The sequence below is a fragment of the Ochlerotatus camptorhynchus genome, unplaced genomic scaffold (genome assembly GCF_037179485.1).
Source record: "Ochlerotatus camptorhynchus isolate MF236.1 unplaced genomic scaffold, CSIRO-AGI_Acam_v1.1 ptg000307l, whole genome shotgun sequence".
Classification (NCBI taxonomy): Eukaryota; Metazoa; Arthropoda; class Insecta; order Diptera; family Culicidae; genus Ochlerotatus; species Ochlerotatus camptorhynchus.
Genome location: NW_027040795.1, coordinates 2483506 through 2503928, shown reverse-complemented (window position 1 = coordinate 2503928; position 20423 = coordinate 2483506). Strand labels below are relative to the sequence as shown.

The window sequence follows — 20423 nt, the reverse complement described above, 5'->3', positions numbered from 1 at the left end:
GCCAACTGGACGCTGAAATATTCCAGGAGATAACGCCCCAGGAATACGCTCAATAATTGTCCTCTGGTTCAGCCGTTCCGGAGATGATTGTCTACGATGATCAGTATATCACCGGTCTCGACCGGTTTGGTCTCAACAAACCCCTTTCGTTCGTTTGGTGATGGTGGGAAGGTACTCCTTGATCCAGCGGGACCAGAATGGATCCAGCAGTCACTGGTACAAATTCCAGCTGGATCGAAGCGCAGATTTATCTCCATAAAGTTGGCTTGGAAGTTGAATGACCCCGCTAGTTCTCAACATCAAAAATCAGTTTGGAGTTAGGGCTTCGTGCTCTGTCATTTCGAGTGGCATATATGTTAATGGTCTAGAATTCACCAGTGATTCAGCCTCGACCAGCAAAGTGACTAAAGTTTCTTCGTTGGGCTTACGTTCGTTAGACAGCGATGCTAACGCACACTTCACCGACTAAACCATGCGTTCCTAAGACCCCCACCCATGTGAGGTGCAGATGGTGCATTGAAGTGCCATTGGGTAACAGTGTTTGTGAACGTCGTTGCCCAGTTCTTGTTGATTCCTCGTACTTGCTCTCGTAGGTCGCCGCTAACTCCAACGAAGTTCATCCCTCTATCGCTCTAAAATTTCGATGGGACCCCCTCCGTGCTATAAATCGTCGTATTGCCATTTTACAGCACTCCATCGACAGATTGGATACCAGTTCAAGATGGATTGCCCGAATGGTCAAGCAGGTGAAGAGTGCGACCCATCTCTTTGCCACGCGTCGACCCTGTGTAACCTGTAGCAGGCCGAAGTAGTCAACTCCAACGAAACTGAACGGCTTCACGTACGGAGAGTTCCTTGCCTCTTGTAACGGTGCCATTCTAGGAGTTCATGGTGCCACTTTTAACACCTTGCACCACGTAGAACACTTTCCAGCCTAGAGAAAAATCACTCTCATCTCCGACAAGTAAAATTTCTGCCGCATTCCGTTCACGGCAGTCTCCAGTCGTCGATAAGTTGAGTTACGTAGCGGTTCTTAGGTAGCACGATGGGACACTTGAAGTCCATTTTCACCACGCCTTGTTCATCCAGGAAAGCTGATAACTTGAAGAGCTTGCTGGATTTATCCAGCCGATGCTGTTCCGCCGAAGGGAGTTGTTGGTTTCTCTGCGTCAAGATGACCTCATCCGTGAATTCTTCTTTCTGAGCCAGCCTGCATATAGTCGCTTCCGCTCGCTGAAGTTCTCCTCGTGCCAGCAACTCCAAAACATTGGATGCTTCTCTGCGTCGTTTTCATTATAGCTGATCGATGAAACGATGGACGTTAGCGATGGTCCGCTGGCATCATTCCCACTTTAAAAATTGCCTGAAGTTCACCATCTATTCGATCACGTTCTCTCGATGACTGTGGACTGGTCGCAGCTCCTCGGCCGTCTATGTGAGTAGAAGCTGATTTTTTTTCCTTGATTAGTTTTCCGTCGATCTTGTTTTCCGTGCTGAGCACCAATGCTACCGACGCCAGGGATGCAGCTCCCACACCTGGACCCTATCAACTCATCAACTCATGAACCGGGGACCAACGGCTTTACTTCCGTGATCAGAGATGTTATGCCTCAGAAAATCCCGGCGGTGCCGACTGGGATTGAAAGGGTAGAAGCTGATGTTGTGACCACACATCTGGAGGTTTCTACAAGACATCAGGTCAGTGGAACCAACGATTACCGTTGTCGAGCCGTAATCCATCCTCCCATTTAGTGGCATCGTCAGCAACATTCCACCGTGTGATCGGACATGTTCGCCATTCACTCGTTGTCGTAGTATCGAGTATTTTGCTACACGAAATGCTAGGAATTGTCGCTATTTACGTTGGTCCGACTGCAATTAAGCCAGAAAGGTGCTTGAATCGCACCAAAAGGTCCGCCGCTTGATTCGCAATGAATGGTTCTCCTCAACTGACTGTAACTGACAGAAAGTGGCTTTAGTGGGGCAACTTTTGTTTTTGACGAAATCAAAATGCAACGAACTTGACTTCTATCCATGATGCGAAAATATGCAGCCGCTTCTTCACTAAATAGAATATAAACAGTTCGTTGTTGATTTCACCATCCCATCCGATGTTGAACCGCCATACATTTAGAATTAGTATCTTGCCATGGACCACGCAGACCTTGTAGAATTGGTGCTAATTCCTATCGAAACAGTCCAGCAAAGAAAAACTCGTCCGTATCTGGTAACCAGCTCATTCCCAGCACCCGTTCGGATGTCGGATAATGGTATGCTTTGAATCATTTCACTGGTTCTCCTGCCGAGTCCCCGACCTGTGCAAGACCATCTTTAGAGCTGGACATCCAGTTGCGAATGTGAAATCCTGTCTTGGTGTGAACAGTCCTCACTTGCAGCGCTATCTCTACCGCTTCCTCGATGGTACCCAGATGGCCAAGTCAATCGTTCACATAGTGGTTGCCGACTATGGCGAAAGCTGCTTTTGGATACAGGTCTTGGAAGTCCTTTGCATTTCTGTTTTGATGAACGGCGCAGCAGAAGGTGAACAAGTGGTGCCAAACGTTGCAACGTCCATCACATATATGTCCGGGATCATGGATGGATCGTTTCGAAACAGGAACCGTGATGCCTACTTGTTTTCTGGTCGGATTTTGAACTGGTGTAGGCAGTAGGGTTGAATTGAGTGATTGTTCTCGTACAGTAGCCGCTGCATCTCAAACTAAGCGATCCTTGTCAGGCTTGTAGGGGTGCATAATGACACCCAGGGGTAGGTACCACACTCTGTTGGGATCTGAACCAAACATCTCATCCTTGGTAATTTGCTTCTTTACGTTCTCATAAAGCTCAGGGTAATGATTTTAGCCTTTGCTTTGCCATAGGTTTACTGTCCGGAAAATTAACATGGTCATATCTCCGAGGGAACTTCTGGAAAATTTTGGGTACTCCAAGAGGGTTCCGAAAGACCTTTAACAAAACTTCAGGTAGGGAACATTTGGGATGTTTTAAAGAAGCTTCAGGTAAGTTCCACTGAAACTTCTGGAAAGTCCAAAGGAAACTTTAGCGTAGTTAAAATAAATCTTCAAGAAACTCCAAGGGAACTTCAGGAAAGTTACGGAGAAACTACTGGGAAGTCCTGACTTCAGCAAAAATCTGAGGAAACATCAGGGAAGTTTCAAAGGAACATCAAAGAAGTGCCTTGAGAACTTCTCAAGAAAGAAGTGCCTTGAGAACTTCTGAGAGGTTTCGAGGGAACTTCTGAGAAGTTTCGAGGGAACTTCTATGAAGTTTCGAGGGAACTTCTATGAAGTTTCGAGGAAACTTCTATGAAGTTTTGATTAAACTTCTGAGAAGTTAAGAGGGAGCTTCTGTGAAGTTTCGAGGGAATTTCTGGGAAGTTTCTATGGAATTTCAGAGAAGTTTCAAAAGAAGTTCAGAGAAGTTTCAAAAAAAGTTAAGAGAAGTTTCAAAAAAAGTTAAGAGAAGTTTCAAAAGAAGTTCAGAGAAGTTTTGAGGGAACTTCTATGAAGTTTTGATGAAACTTCTGAGAAACAACTTAAGAGATCCTTCGAAGTTTCGAAGCAACTTAAGAGATCCTTCGAAGGAAGTTTCTAAGAAACTTCTAAGAAGTTTCGAAGTAACTTCTGAGATGTTTTGAAGGAACTTCTGAGATGTTTCGAAGGAACTTCAGAGAAGTTTATTTGGAACTTCAGAGAAGTTTCAAAAGAAGTTCAGAGAAGTTTTGAGGGAACTTCTATGAAGTTTTGATGAAACTTCTGAGAAGTTAAGAGGCTCCCCTGTGAAGTTTCGAGGGAATTTCTGGGAAGTTTCAAGGGAACTTCAGAGAAGTTTCAATGAAAGTTCAGAGATGTTTCTAAGGAACTTCAGAGTAGTTTCAAAAGGCAGGGTTGCTTCCAACTACTTCGCTATAAAAATATTTTTTGAAATGGGAACCTACAAACAGAGAAGTTTTGTGGGAACTTCTAGGATGTTTTGAAGGAACTTTAGAGAAGATTCGAAGAAAGTTCAGAGAAGTTTCGAATTAACTTTGGAGAACCTTCGAAGGAAGTTACTAAGGAACTTCAGTGAATTTTCGAAGCAACTTCTGAGAAGTTTTGCAGGAATTTCTAGGAAGTTTTCGAGTTCAGAGAAGTTTCAAAAGAAGTTCAGAGAAGTTTTGAGGGAACTTCTGGGAAGTTTCAAAGCAACTCCTGATAAGTTTTGAAGTAACTTCTGTGAAGTTTCGAATGAACTTCAGAAAAGTTTCGATGGAACTTCAGAGAAGTTTCGAAATAAGTTCAGAGAAGTTTTGAGGGATCTGTTGGGAAGTTTCGAAGCAACTTTTAAGAAGTATCGAAGAAATTTCAGAGAGGTTTTGACGGAATTTCAGAGAAGTTTCGAAATAAGTTCAGAGAAGTTTTAAAGGAACTTATGTGAAGTTTTGAAGGATCTTTTTTTATATCTTTATTAAGGAGGCTTTCAGCCCTGGGCTGGTACGTCTCCCTTGAAGGAACTTCAGAGAAGTATTGATGGAACTTCATAGAAGTTTCTAAGGGCAGGGTTGCTTCCACTCAACCCTTGTTTTGAGGGAGCTTCTGGAAAGTTTCGAAGTAACTTCTGAGAAGTTTCGAAAGAACTTCAGAAAAGTTTGGATGGAACTTCAGAGAAGTTTCGAAAGAAGTTCAAAGAAGTTTTAAGGAATCTTCTGGGAAGTTTCGAAGCAACTTTAGAGATCCTTCGAAGGAAGTTTCTAAGAAACTTCTAAAAAGTTTCGAAGGAACTTCTGAGATGTTTCGAAGGAACTTCAGAGAAGTTTCAAAAGAAGTTCAGAGAAGTTTTGAGGGAGCTTCTGGGAAGTTTAGAAGCAACTCCTGAGAAGTTTTGAAGTAACTTCTGAGAAGTTTCAAAGGAACTTCAGAGATGTTTCGATGGAACTACAGAGATGTTTCGAAAGAAGTTCTGAGAAGTTTCGAAAGATCTTCTGGAAAATTTAAAGTTTCGAAGGAACTTCAAAGAGATTTTGACAGAATTTCAGAGAAGTTTCGAAAGAAGTTCAGTATTGTTGGAACTTCAGAGAAGATTCGAAGAAAGTTCAGAGAAGTTTCGAAGGAACTTCATAGAAGTTTCGAAGGAACTTCATAGAAGTTTCGAAGGAACTTCATAGAATTTTCTAAGGGCAGGGTTGCTTCCACTCACTCAACTGTGGAATTTGTTTTCCAAAATGGGATATTATAAACAAGTTACAAAAAGAGGTTAACAAGTATGTGTTCGACTCATAAAACCTGTCAAATTCACTTTCAGAGTATCACAATCAGCGATTTTATGTTTCATGAGCGCTCACTCTGAATGAACGCATATGAATCATAAAATCATTGATTGTGACTTTCAAATAGCTAAATTGACAGGTTTTATGTATCCAACCTATATTTCTCAACTTCTTCTTGTAATATACAAGAGCAAAATACACTGGAGTCACTTTTTACGCGGTTTTTACACATTTTTTACGCGTTTTTTTTTTTACGTGGATTTGAAATTTACGCGGATTTCGGAATTTATGCGGTTTTCTTCACGCGTTTTTTCCCCCGCGTGAAAAGCGACTCCAGCGTACCATTAAAAATGTTTGTAGCGAAGTGAGGGGAAACAACCATGGTTTCAAGAGAAATTTAAGGATGTTCCTGGGAAACTTTCTGAAGTTCCCTCAGAACAAAGCTGTATTTAAACAGCTTTAAAATTTACATACAATTTTGTTAAAATTCCCTTTGCATTATGCTTCCGTTGGAAATTTCCTTGGAGGGACAATGAAGTTCCCTGGAACTTTCCTGATCATCTCTAGGAACTTCTCTGAAGTGGCAGAGATGTTTGTTGGCTGAACTGGAGTAATTTTATATTGTAATCATGTTGGTATCGTAAATGTTAATGGTTCTTCAGCTCTTGTTAGAATAATCCTTTCTTTCACAACTGTTGACAGTTTTGAAATATTATACAGCAGATGAGTAAATTTAAGGAATGGATCTTATTATCACTTCCAAACTTCAAATGCGTGGATTTAATGTGGATCGCTATTGAAACCTATTTTCCGTTGGATCTCATTATCACTTCCAAACTTCAAGCTCTGGCCAAAAATACTACACAGAAACTTTTGCCCCATGTTTGCTGTAGTGCCCGAGATGATTGCTCTATACAATGTTAAGTAAGATACAGTTAGTCGGTCATCATGACGGCCATTTGTAGATTCATCTGGAATTAATTTTAACGTACTTTCCTCAAACTTATGCTATGTTCAGACCATAGAGTTATACCATGTTATAAAGATCACCAAAATTTATTTAAATTCGGATATTTTTGAAACTCTCAGGGAATAAATAAACATATGTTAGCTATGTTATGTTAGCTTCCTTGCGTTCACGGGGTCGGTCTTCTTCGGTTTTCTTCTGCTGCCAGCTCGCCGCTGGGTCGTTTGGGTCTCCTTGAACGATTTTACCCCACGGGACATGGTTGAATTGTCGATTCCAAACTGTTTCGCGATCCACCTGTAGGACTGGTCTGGATTTTCCACGACAGCTCCCATAATTGTTTGTCGAAGCACTTCTTGCTTTGAAGCTATCTCAATAACCACTTGACAGATTGTGACGAGATTTAAACATTACACTCTAAACTAGTTTTACTCAAAACTTCATCAATTTTTACCCATGCAATAAAAAGTTATACACAAAAGAAAGTGTTGCATTTTTTTCGAGTACAATCTTTAAACGTCATCAAGTTTTTCATATTTATAATCATTATAACACCCTTGTAACATGTTATAGTCTGAACAAGTTATTCCACGTTATTTTAATTCGTCTTATATATAAAGGACAAACATCAAATTTATTTATGAAGGATCCACCCTAAGATCCTGAAAAAAACATTAAATCCAGCTACAGTTGTCGATAGCCTTTACAAACATCCTACATAATGATTCCACTCGCACTTGCATCCGCATCCCAGGTCTCAAAATCCCCATCAACAGCCAATTACTGCCGATAATGATCATGTTTGTCGTGCTTTAATCGTTTCGAATCGGTATTTTTTTTTCTTCTTCTCTCGCTCAACTGCCATACAAATGCTCGCTGTAACAATGCTGATTGCTCATATTTTTATGCATCCCATGAATGAATAACATCGACTCACATCTCATCAGCACACGAGTGTGAACCAATTGATAGTGCAGCACCCCCTGCACTTGACGTGCATTTGTGCTTTTTCCGTGTCCTTGTTCGTTTTGCCGCATCAATGCTGTGGAAGGGTTTGAAAAGTGCAGATTTACGAGAACTGGATGCCTGCTGTTGGGAACGTTATTTTAATGAAGCCTCACGGATTTTCCCTGAAACCCCATCGTTGATTGAATATGTTGACAGATGGGGTGTATTTCTTTTTTGCATTTGCAAAACGATTGGATTATACTACTCATGTGCAATCAACTGTCGAATTGTCAAAGCCTGTCAGCAGTGTTATTGTACACACAAATTAGTTTATTTTGATAGTGCATTTTTTGCAGCTTGTCCAAGTGGGCTTTTTAGTGCTGTGAGCGGGATTTTTCATTTCGTGTTTGAGTGATTGATTATTTGGTTTAGCAGTTGATGCCAACTATTTTTTACTATGCATGATTTAGTAGCTAGTGCGAAGCATGTGATGTGTACCTACGATTGCTGTCATTGAAAAACCTTCCAAAATCTACTTCGCCAACGATCTCTAGCGTTTTGCCATTCATTACAGGAACTATTCAATTTGCAGCAAGTAAGTTAGGAATGCTGCCTAATCGTACCGTGGCTGTACATTACTCTCTACCGGTAACTAGAGTGAAAGAACTTATCTACAAAATTGACATTGCTTTTGAGAGGAAAATTTAGCAACACCAAAAGAACAAACACTAACATAAAAACGATCGGCTATGCCGGAAGCAACTCTAACTCTACCTGTATCTGAAAGTCCAATTATAGATTTGGCTAATTTGAAAAATGTTCATCATTAATGTTCGGGCTTGAATGAGTTATTTATATGTTTATATGGTTGCATTGGTTCGGTTATACGATAACTTTAACAGCTGAGCGTTGCGTTTAAAATTACCTTCACGCTAGTTATTTACTGCTATTTATAGGAATACGAAGAGGGCTGAAGAAAATATTCAAACATAAAAAATAAAATTTATAATCATTTGAAATGCTGAGTGAATTTTCACTTAAATTTCCGACATTAAATTTTGTCAATCACCTTCTCGAAAATTGGCCAATAAGTAACAGTGGGATTTTCGAACATTTAAAATAATTTTCGTAGTGTAAAATTTAAGTGAAAATTTCCCAAATGGAACGCAGCCTTAATGCACCGTCTTTATTATATACAGAGAGAAAAAAACATGATAGAGAGCCGTTGGCTCCACCGGGGAGAGCACTCCTTACGATTTCGCTTGAATTACTCCGGTAGCGGATAGCAAAATGGTTGAAGCGGAAAAGGCAACTGGAGCGGAAGTAATACGATGATCTGTTGGAGCGCCTCTAGAAGTGAACCATTCTGACAGCGAAGTGGTAGAGAACTAGAGCTTTTTTTGGAGGGTTTGATTCGTGTACAAGATTCAGATTCGAAGGGATTCTGTCAGGTCAAGTGCTGCTACAAATGGTCAGGATATTAGACGTCGATTCACTGAAGGTAATTTGTCCAATTAAGTAGATTTTCGGAAGCCCCCGGCGAATTTCGGGTGATTACTAAATGTGTTGCAAAACTCTGATTGGATCTCTGTTTGGTAGTGGCCAATTATTAACATACATTCGATTGAGTTCGACATGCTGGCCTCAAAACGACGAGACGAGAAAAGTTAATCGACCGTAATGACTGGGACTAAGTGCTCAACTGGTCATCATTCGTTTTGCTTGTGTGGAAATCATGGATTCACAATGGAATGGTAAGAGAAAGAGAGAGAGAGAGAGAAATATACCAGCTCTTCTTCTTCTTCTTCTTCTTCATATTCTTCTTTGAATTTCAAGCTTAGTGCTACTCGCATACAATTTGATTTTGTCAGCTCCCTTTTAGCAAATGTTTTATTATATTCTACGAAACCCTGCACCAAAGTATACCTTACCCACAGATAAACACACATAGCATTCGCAAGTTGTTCATCGAACAAGCATTTAACGGTAAATTTAAAAGTATTGTAGTTCGGAGCACCGCCACTTGTGGCGCGCATAGTCAATTCAATTGCGTTTGACGGTTTACCTACTACCGCCATCTGTTCGTCGTATTGCCCACCAAAGTGTAGTCAACAGATGGCGGTTATGTTTTAGCGACGATGTTTTACACTGAGAAATATTCAATGAGTTATGTCTGTTTGTCTGTGCCCTAACCCTTTGTCTGTACCTTGGGGTCAATTTGACTCCAGGCCACTTTGAAATAATACCTATTCAATAACTCTTTTAGGTGTTAGTCTTAAAACTGAACGATCACATTTTGTTATTTTGGTATTCATTTGATATTTTACAAAATATTTCGATAACTGAATAATATCAAAACAAGGTTTTATACCACAAGCATACCAAAATCTGGTATCATACCAAATTAAGATATTAATTTGTTACCGATTAGCAATCGGTTCCTCCTCGGGTTATACCGCTTTTTATAAGTAGCCAGCAACAATTCCAACAGTATAGAAAACGGATGAGTTGGCTCCGAGATATATCGTTTTTAAAAAATGTCGAGTTAATTTTCAGCTTGGTGCTCGTAATTTGATTAATGCAATATCTTACAGGTTCAAATTTCGAACACCATAAAATGGTCTAGACAACTGATCTCATTTTTCTTCTATACATTATGGGCGCTTTAATTTAATAAAGTTTTCTCCATCAGATTAAAGCCTATCCTTGGCAGCAGTGCTTCTCCCAATTTTCCCAAACAAGCAGTTGCGAACACATGGTCAAAGAAAATCAACCTTCATCAAGCTTCCACTCCCCGGTGGCTCCAAATGCGCACTCTGCTCGTCGTCAGTTTCCCCGCAATAGCACCAACTTTAAAAGCCAAATTAACTGTAGCAGCAGTTTTCCGTAGCATCCGCCACGAATCCCTCCCAGCGGGATATCACAGAGAATTAAAAATAAATTTTAATCCACTTAGACGTTTATGAAGCCCGATCTCGCACTTGCTGCCAGAGATTTTTTTTTTGTTTCACCCGAGCTTCTACTTGTTATACGAATATCTCCATGCATTAGATCTCCTAAGTTGGAAATCTTACGACCCTCGGGACGACCTTATTCAGTGCGCTCGATACGACTCCGCTTTTTATGTTTCACACCGAGTGACCTACTTTGGACTGTTGCTTTTTATCCCTTCCAAGGAGACGCACGGTGATTTATTCGAATTGCAATTTTGCACCACCCGACAAAGTGAACATTCACATCGCACGTCAATATCCAACGATTTTCTCTTACGACGCTACATTATTTGAAGATCGTATTTCTTTGCCCCCTTTATGATCTAATATACCACAGGATAAGGCTCGTAAAAATGTCAAATTTACCGACCGGGTCCGGCATACAGTGTTCAAGGATAAAAATGAATGGTTCCCTTCAACCGATTCCTATTACTGCTACCGACCCTCGTCGGGGTTCCCCTGTAGCCCTTTGGTGCTGTCGAGATTCGTGTGCTGCTCTTTTACATTATATTTATTAACATTTCCAGGCGAAAGGCGAGCGAGCGTTCAAAAGCAGTTATTCACATAAGTTAAGAGCTGATAGCAAATAATGGTCAGTTGGTTTTAGCTGCACGGCCAGTAGAAGGTACATTCTCCGTTGTTGCGGCGCTGGCTGTTGCATGCTGCCAAACAATGTGTGTAGCTTTCAGGGCAGCAGCGTTGAACAATTCAAGATAAAAGCACAGGCGCTTGAGTGACGATAACGTAACTATTGAATGGTTAGTGACGATTTGCCAGTATTCGGTCGTTGTCTGTTGTTCAGTGTACAGTTTCCGACGAAGCTCAATGTAAACTTTTGCGAAATTCTTCAAAGCTCGTTTTTACAAAATGACAGTCTATTCACAGATGATAGTAACGACAACGTCGTAAAATGTACAGCTTCACTACTGCGTTACTTTAATTTGCCTTTACAAAACGTCTTTCTATTGTCAAGTTGGTACGATCTCTCACTCCTTCTATGTTACTAGTTCGTTATTGGATTTTCCTGTTCCACTCAGCAAAAGGACTGCTTCAGAATCTGCTCTACCACAGATTTTTGATACAATGGAAAAAGAAATGTCACGGACTTCCCGTGCATTCCAACCACTCGCTATCGTTCGCGAAAATGGCTGGCAGCGGCGAAGGGCTTACAACCTCATTACGGTAAAGGATAACGAAGCAATCATTTTTAACCTGTCAACAAAGCTAAGGAAAGCGCACCACCCAATAACGATGCTTTCCCACCGATGTGTAGCTACTCCCGTTTGGATGGGGTGGGCTGTACGTTTAAGTGTTGCTGTTGACTCGAGTTTCAGGGATGTTCACTTTCTTCTTCTCATGCTTGTTGTACACGAGTCACGTGATGGCGGTTGGTATTCAATTAAATTTCTTTTGAAGATCCCAAGTTACTTAGCACTATTTTTTTTTTTATAAAATTGCATTCGGGTTTTGAAATTTAACGAGCACCATAAGGCACTTCGGTGACCGCCAAGTGGCAAGACGACGCAACGTGGCAGAACAAACTTAAAATACACCTATTATGTATTTATTATTATTCCTCGAGATGAAAAATTTAAAACCACAAAATATAAAAAAAACAGCCTATTTATACACTATTTTATAAAAGTAAGCCTAAAGGTGAAATAAAAAATACTGGTCCTAAATATTTCGATAAGGAACAAATATAGTATTTCAGTAGTTTTTTTTTTTCATGGAAATGCTAGAAGAAATTCATGTAGCTCCTAGACGATTTTGAGAGCCTACATAATATTCAATGTCTATGAAACTTTTTGGATATGTTTCAATGCACAGTGGTCCAGAACGCAGATTTAAGTGGAATGATATGTTTTGAGCCTGAAATTGAAACATTTAGACTAAAGTCTCTTGTACAAAGTTGTTCCTTATAATTAGGCTCTCATTTTTATGACAATGAATTCTAGGTTGGTCTTTATTATCATTAAAATCAAAAATCTTACTTTTTTGTTTGAATAAATTAAGATATACATTCTTCGGCAAAGTTATAGCTGAGCTAATTTCAAGCAGCTTTGTAGAAAAGAAAACTTTTTGTGTATTAAGAGATTGACCGATTTAGAGCTATTTTCTTGAATTGAGTTAGGGTGTCTCTATAAAAGAACAGTTGTTTTGCTCTAGTTTTCTTATTTTAATTTTTTTAGCAAAGGTGTCTCCAAATAACTTTTAGATCTTTAGAAGGCGCAAATTTTTGCAGCACAAAGCTTGTCTATATCTTTCACCGAACTTATTGACGTTTTTCTACTAAAAATGTGCCCTTTTCAAATGTGAATATCTTTGGTTGGGGCAAAAAAAAATATTACTTCATTTGACAGGCCATATGTTATTCTCAATACATAATATGAAAAAAATTGAAGATATGTTATTTTTTAAACTCGTACAAAATTAATTTGAATTTATTCATATTTTTTATATATTTAGTTTTATCTTTTTTATTAGATGAGATTCTTCCTAAAGAGTTTTAAATGTCTCTACAGTATGACTTTCATGAGAAATTTGAAATAATAAAAGTTAGTGCTAAAAATCTATTCAACAAAACCACAACTTTTTCAAACAACACATGTTTTTATTTTGTAAAACAAAAAAAGTTAGTTCTAAAAATACCATTATTTGGGGACCACCTTGACGTTTGCAAATACTATAAGAAGGGATTTTTTAAGCAAAAAAAACTTCTTCGGAGACACTAAATGTCCAAATATTGAAACAAATGTACTGACACATTTTATTTAAAATTGTCAGTAGAGTGGTCCTAAGAAAACCATCTTTTGCCAATAACTTTTTTAATTGAAATTTATCATGAAAGTCATCTTCTAGAGACTTTTCAAACTCTTTAAGTTTTTAGCAAAATCTGTTGTCTGTATCTCTTCTAATAAGTTTCAATTTGAGTTGCCAAAAATAGTCGCTCATGCCGAAGCCGCCATTTCCCCTACCCAAATATAGTAAAAAAAAAAGAATAAATTCTAATTGATTTTTTACGGGTTTAAAAAATAACATACCTTCAATTTTTCATATAATTGAGGAAAACATACGCCCTTTCAAATACCGTAATAATTTTTGTTGTTGCCCCAACCAGAATTATCAACATTTGAAAGGGCATATTTTTAGTAGAAAAACGTCATTAACAAGCAACTGAAGCAACTAGCTTCTAGGTGGTCTTTCCTTGCGTCGATCATATCCTTTGATGGATAATTTTCCGAATGATCTTATACCGAAACTTGACACATTCAAATTTTTACTTCACAACTCACTTTGTGATGCATTTGCTCTTTGTGAAACATGGCTTTCTTCAGACACCGATCTCCGTTTCCACGATTTTAATATTATTCGCCTTGATCGAGCAGATTCGTATGGAGGGGTGCTTCTCGGGATTAATAAGCTCCATTCCTTTTATAGAATCGATCTGCCTTCCGTGACAGGCATTGAAGTTGTCGCATGTCAGGTAAATATTCGAGGTAAAAGCCTCAGTATTGCCTCAGTATATCTTCCTCCAAGAACTGCGATTTCTCGCCAAGGTCTCTCAGATATCTGCTCAGCTTTATCTGAGCCTCGGTTGATATTTGGAGATTTTAACTCCCACGGTACAGGCTGGGGGGAACTGTACGATGACAACCGCTCAACCCTGATATACGACCTTTGCGATAACTTCAATATGACAATTCTAAACACTGGGGAAGTAACACGAGTGGCCAAACCTCCAGCAAGAGAAAGTAGATTAGACCTCTCCCTCTGTTCGAGTTCACTATCGTTGGATTGCTCGTGGAAAGTAATTCAAGATCCCTACGGTAGTGACCACTTGCCAATCAAAATTTCTATTACCAATGGTTCATCTTCCACTCGCTCGGTTGACATCGCGTACGACCTCACGAAAAACATCGACTGGCAAATATTTGCGTCCGCGGTTCTCGGTGGTACTGATTCGGTTGAGATACTCCCTCCGCTGGATGAGTACTCCTTTTTATCGCGACTTATCGTTGACTGTGCTCTTCAAGCACAGACGAAACGCGTTCCGGGTGTTTTCGTTCGCAAACGACCTCTCACTCCGTGGTGGGATAAGGATTGCACCGACGTGAACAGCGAGAAGTCCGCCGCGTTTAAACGCTTCCGCAAACACGGTAAGGTCGAGGATTTCGAGCGGTACACCGACCTCGAGAAAACTTTTAAGGGCTTGATTAAAGCCAAAAAACGCGGTTACTGGCGTCGGTTCGTCGATGGTTTGTCGCGCGTGACTTCCATGAGAACACTCAGGAATGTCGGCAGGAGAATGCGAAACGCGTCATCACCGGTCAACGAAGACAAGAAGTACTCAGACAGTTGGATATTCAGCTTCGCGCGGAAAGTTTGCTCGGATTCGGTGTCGGTTCAAACCAACGTTCGTGATCGTCCGTCGGGTAGTAACGAAATAGATTCCCCGTTTTCGATGGTGGAATTCTCACTTGCTCTCCTCTCATGTAACAACTCAGCTCCAGGAATGGATAGAATCAAGTTCAACTTGCTTAAAAATCTCCCAGACGTCGCGAAGAGACGCTTGTTGAACTTATTCAATCAATTTCTGGAGCACAACATTGTTCCGGATGACTGGAGGCAAGTAAGAGTTATCGCCATTCGAAAACCCGGTAAACCCGCATCGGATTATAACTCGTACCGTCCCATCGCAATGCTGTCCTGTATACGGAAATTGTTGGAGAAAATGATTCATTTTCGTCTAGACGTCTAGACAAATGGGTCGAGTCGAATGGTTTACTTTCAGATACGCAATTTGGATTTCGGAGAGGCAAAGGAACGAGCGACTGTCTTGCGTTGCTTTCAACTGAAATTCAACTGGCCTATGCGCAAAAACATCAAATGGGTTCAGTTTTCTTGGATATTAAGGGGGCTTTTGATTCTGTTTGTATCGATGTCCTTTCGGATAAACTCCACGATAGTGGGCTTTCACCAATTATGAACAACTATTTGAGCAACTTGTTGTCTGAGAAATATATGAGCTTTTCTCATGGAAACTCGACAACTTCACGAATTAGTTATTTACATGGGTCTCCCCCAGGGCTCATGTTTAAGCCCCCTTCTTTATAATTTTTATGTAAAAGGCATTGATGGTTGTCTTGATGAAAATTGCTCGCTAAGGCAGCTTGCAGATGGCGGCGTTGTGTCCGTTATAGGACCAAGTGCACAGGACCTGCAAGGACCATTGCAAGATACCTTAGACAATTTGTCTACTTGGGCTATGAAGCTGGGTATCGAATTCTCTCCGGAGAAAACTGAGTTGGTTGTTTTTTTTTTTCTAGGAAGCATCATCCTGCACAGTTACAGCTTCAACTAAAGGGTAGAACAATCACTCAAAGTATATCTTTCAAGTATTTAGGTGTCTGGTTCGATTCCAAAAGCACGTGGGGAAAACATATTGCGTATGTGAAACAAAAATGCCAACAAAGAATCAATTTTCTTCGTACAATTACTGGAACTTGGTGGGGAGCACACCCGGAAGATCTGATCAGGTTGTCTCGAACAACCATCTTGTCGGTCCTAGAGTACGGAAGCTTCTGCTTTCAATCCGCGGCAAAAACACACATCCTGAAGCTACAACGGGTTCAATACCGCTGCCTCCGAATCACGCTTGGCTGTATGCACTCGACGCATACGATGAGCCACGAAGTACTCGCGGGTGTTCTCCCACTGAAAGATCGTTTCGCGGAACTGTCCTTCCGGTTTCTTATCCGTTGTGAAGTAATGAACCCATTGATAATAGAAAACTTTGGGAAGCTGCTCGACCAAAATCCTCAAACAAGATTCATGAGTTTGTACTATGAGTACATGACGCTGGAGGTTGGCCCTTCTTCATCAATCTTCAATCGTGATTGCTTTCAAGCCTTCTATAGTTCCTCTGTAAATTTTGATCTGACCATGATGCAAGAAATCCATGGAATACCAGATCACCATCGGTCGATGGTTGTTCCTCAATTTATGCAATCCAGTACCACCATGTAAGTAACGATAAAAGATTTTTCACAGATGGGTCAACCATAAATGCTTCCACTGGATTTGGTGTATTTAATCAATTTCATAGCGCCTCTTTTAAACTGCAGAAACCATGCTCGGTATACGTTGCGGAACTCGCAGCTATATTTTACGCAGTAGAGTGAATTGCCTCACTACCTTCTGACCATTATTTCATTTTTACGGATAGTCTTAGCTCATTGGAGGCTATTCGTTCAATGAGGCCGATGAAGCACTCCTCGTATTTCCTGCCTGAAATACGATCTAAACTGAGTGCTTTATCTAACTGCTCCTATACTATCACCTTAGCTTGGGTCCCATCTCATTGCTCAATTCCGGGTAATGAGAAAGCGGACTCGTTGGCTAAGGTGGGCGCTATGGAAGGCGATATTTTTGAGCGACAAATCGCCTTCGACGAATTTTTCTTCATTGCTCGTCAGCAAGTCCTCATCAGTTGGCAACACAAATGGAATGATGGTGAATTGGGAAGATGGTTACATTCTATTCTCCCACAGGTGTCGAACAAACCATGGTTCAAAGGGTTGGACATGAGCCGCGACTTTATACGCGTTATATCAAGGCTTATGTCCAATCACTGCTCGTTAGACTCGCACTTCTATCGAATTGGGCTCTCAGGCAGCAATTTATGTGCGTGTGGCAGTGGTTATCACGATATCGAGCATGTTGTTTGGTCGTGTACCCTGCACCGTGTTGCCAGATCTGATTTATCCACATCCCTCAGGGCCCGAGGAAAACAACCCACGATACCCGTTAGAGATGTCTTGGCGAGCCGAGATCTCGACTATTTGAATTTAATTTATGTGTTTTTAAAACGGATAGATCTGAGGATTTAGTAGTTAGTGTCATCTTGTGTTCTCCCAAGTTGTTAGCTGCCCATCATCGGTGTACCTCAATGTTTGTCTTTTTCATCAGAGTGTCGCTTAGTTTGAGATCAAGAGCACATTGCTCTCCAAACCTTGTGTTCTCAATCCCTACCCCGCCATCCATTTGTTACAATTTGTCACCCCTAACCTCGAGAAAGCCGCGAGTAATCGGCCCCCGCTTTACTAACGTTAGTTTTAAGTAATTTTGTAATATAATCAATGAATATTGGCTCCGCAAAGCTATAGCAAATGAGCCTGGAAAAATAAACGCATTATAAAAAAAAAATCCTTCCACCTAAATATGCATTCTGGACCACTGTGCAATGCTACACAGCAAAAAATTAATTAAAGAATTACATCCAAGAGGATGTACTTCAATCATGTCAAAAATCTCATGTAATTTTTATGGCCACAAAAATAAACAAATGCAGTAAACGCAGCGTAATGTCAGTTCATGCGCTGTATTAATGATAATTTTGTCCTTTTTGGCAAGTAATATTACACCAAATTTTTGACACAATTGAAGTGCATCCGTCGATCTTGTTTTCCGTGCTGAGCACCAATGCTACCGACACTAGGGAGGCAGCTCCCACACCTGGACCCTACCTATCGACGCATCAACTCATGAGCCGGGGACCAACGGCTTTACTTCCCTTCCGAAGGAAGGCGTGATCAGAGATGTTATGCCTTAAAACATCCCGGCGGTACTGACAGGGATTGAACCCAGGCCTGCTGGGGTGAGAGGCAATCATGCTTACCACTACACCATCGGCGCCGCTATCAATCGATCTATTAGATTATCGAAATATGGAGCAACGTCCACAGCTGCAAAACATGTCCAAGTATATTAATTGAATGAATACTCGATCATTTTTTATCCCTCTCTATGCATAGAACATCTTCTAGGTTTTCCAAATCGTCCTGGAGTTCATATCAAATGATTTACAAGTTCAACTAAGGCTGAAACAATGTCAATAGCATCGAAACATATTGCCCCGTAACGTGGGTAGATCACCTTTTCGTGGTACGTTACGGGATGTAAGATCTACCACCGATTCCTAGTCCCGACTACTTCAAACTAGGGGAACAGGATTTTTCAGTTATCAGAGGAACACATCTTAGTCCTTGTTACTTTGTATGCCTTGTTGATAGTGACAAGACTCGGCTTTGTCTACCGAGGATGATCTTGAAACAAGGAACAAATGAGTTAGTTAGTCTTAATCTATGTGGCTCCTAATCTTATTATCGTTGTTCTATAGTTTGAAGTGGTTAAGGCCAGGGTTCTGATGCATGGTCATTATCAGTTTCATTCCCTAATTATGTTGCTAAGGAATCCAATTTCGACTGACAAAGGGACTCACCTCTGGAGGGTATTCCTACGCTTCGAAGGGTATAAATAGCGGGATCTTTCAATTAGAGTCGGATCCTAGCCATAAATGCAAGGATGACAACTATAAAAAAAAATCGAATACTTCATCATTTCTCAATAGTGATGGAGTAATACGACATGTACTAAACTAAAGACACGGGATATACTGCAATAGATCAAACTGGTCGCAGTGGTGTTAGGTCCCGAACAGAGGAAAAAAATCGAAACAAATTCATAGAGTACATAGCAAAAAATAAATTTTAATATTACATCCAAGAGGATGCACTTCAGTCATGTCGAAAATCTCATGTAATTTTTATGGCCACACAAATAAACAAATGCAGTAGAAGCAACGTAATGTCAGTTCATGAACTGTATTCGTGATAATTTTGCCTTTTTTCGCAAGTAATATTACACCATATTTTCGACACGATTGAAGTGCTTTCACTTTGAAGTGATATTAAAATTATTTTTTTGCTGTGTATATACGTATAATTTGGAGCTTCAGATAGCCTAGTTGGTAACGGCACGGTATTACCAAGCCGAAGTCCGGTCTGGTTGGAAATCTTCTTGGTTTCCCGGAGCATAGAGTATAATTGTGTTGGCCATATAATATACAAATGTAATTCAATCTCCTTTAATTTCTATCCACTGGATTTGACTTTCCGTATAATTGACTACTACATGTCTACCTGTATAATCCGGAAGGTTACTCAGTGGTTAAACCAGTGTTTTATCCGGTCACAAGTCCGAATTCATTCTATGAGTCATCCAAATGACTCCCGTGAAACATAATTGTTGTACTATACCGGAGACCTGTGTAAAGTTTCATCAAAATCGAAGATTCTTTGCGCATGATATCGGCTTTCCTCCATGCTGAGTGAACCCCCACACTACGAGACTGCCTCGCGCAGACAGCAGCAGGCGGCAGCTGGCAGCGCTGCTAGAAAAAGGAATAATGAGCAGTTCGTTTGGTTAGCAATCAGTAATGGCTAAATAACTTTTTCCACAAGCGTCGGATCGTTTTGCGGTATTGGAAGAAAAGTTTCCTTGAAAAATTTCCTAGAGAATAGTTGGGTTGATTTATTTTTAGAGGACAATAGGTGACCTCACCAGATTTTTATTTGATAAAGTAAGTTTTCCCATAGAAAATCCTATGTAAAATTAAAACCGCTGGCGCTAAAATATAGTTCCACCGACCGACCTGAAATTTTACACTGTTAGTTTAGGACCCATAAGGCGCTCGAAAATCATACTAGAACGAGAATTATTTTTTTCCTATATCCTTCCCTAATAAAAAATAACCATAAACGAACGATAACCCAAATCATTGAACTATTCCACAAATGGTTTGGATGATACCCAGAACACGTCGTTAAGCAAATTAACCATACAATTTTTATTAGGGTTGTCCCAGCCTATTGTATGTAGATACATAGTTAGGACATACATTTGGCTATAAACGCAATTAAAACCATACAAATGAGTTTTCTTAGGCCCTAGGGCCAAAAACTGCAGCACTAGTGTTATCTGTCACACCTACTCTATAAGATACCTTTTAAATGACAAATCTAGTTTACTTTTTCGAAGGAACGCATCAGTGATGGGGTTGCTTCCACTCACTTGTTATAAAAAATTGTTTTTCAGAATTATGAAATCATTAGAACCGAAAATGGTAATTCTAATACTAGTTACAATAAATGTTTGTAAAGAAGGTGTTTGATACATAAAACTAGCCGTTATTTCTTTTAGTGCGTCACAATCAGCGGGTTTACGATTAGTGAGCGCTCACTCTGAGTGAACGCTCACGGGTCATACATTTGCTGATTGTGACGCACTGAAAGTGAAATTGACAGTTTTATATGTCAAAATCATACTTTCTACCCTCTTCTTGTATCTGACAAGAACAAAATATCATTAAAGCATAAAAAAAAACATTTTTTTTTATAGCGAAGTGAGT

General features: G+C 40.1%; 1 protein-coding gene across 5 annotated transcripts in view; it reads right to left on the bottom strand.

Moving 5' to 3' along the window:
* Shal (Potassium voltage-gated channel protein Shal) overlaps positions 1-20423 on the bottom strand; it is a 635870-nt gene that overhangs the window by 15062 nt on the left and 600385 nt on the right. Inside the window, exon 10 of one of the 5 annotated variants that reach the window (XM_065229083.1) lies at positions 7953-7982. The exons of the other annotated variants lie outside the window; for them this stretch is intronic. Coding sequence (XP_065085155.1) covers positions 7971-7982 — 12 coding nt within the window. The 3' untranslated portion in view covers positions 7953-7970. The remainder of the gene's footprint in view (positions 1-7952; positions 7983-20423) is intronic. 5 annotated transcript variants of the gene reach the window in all.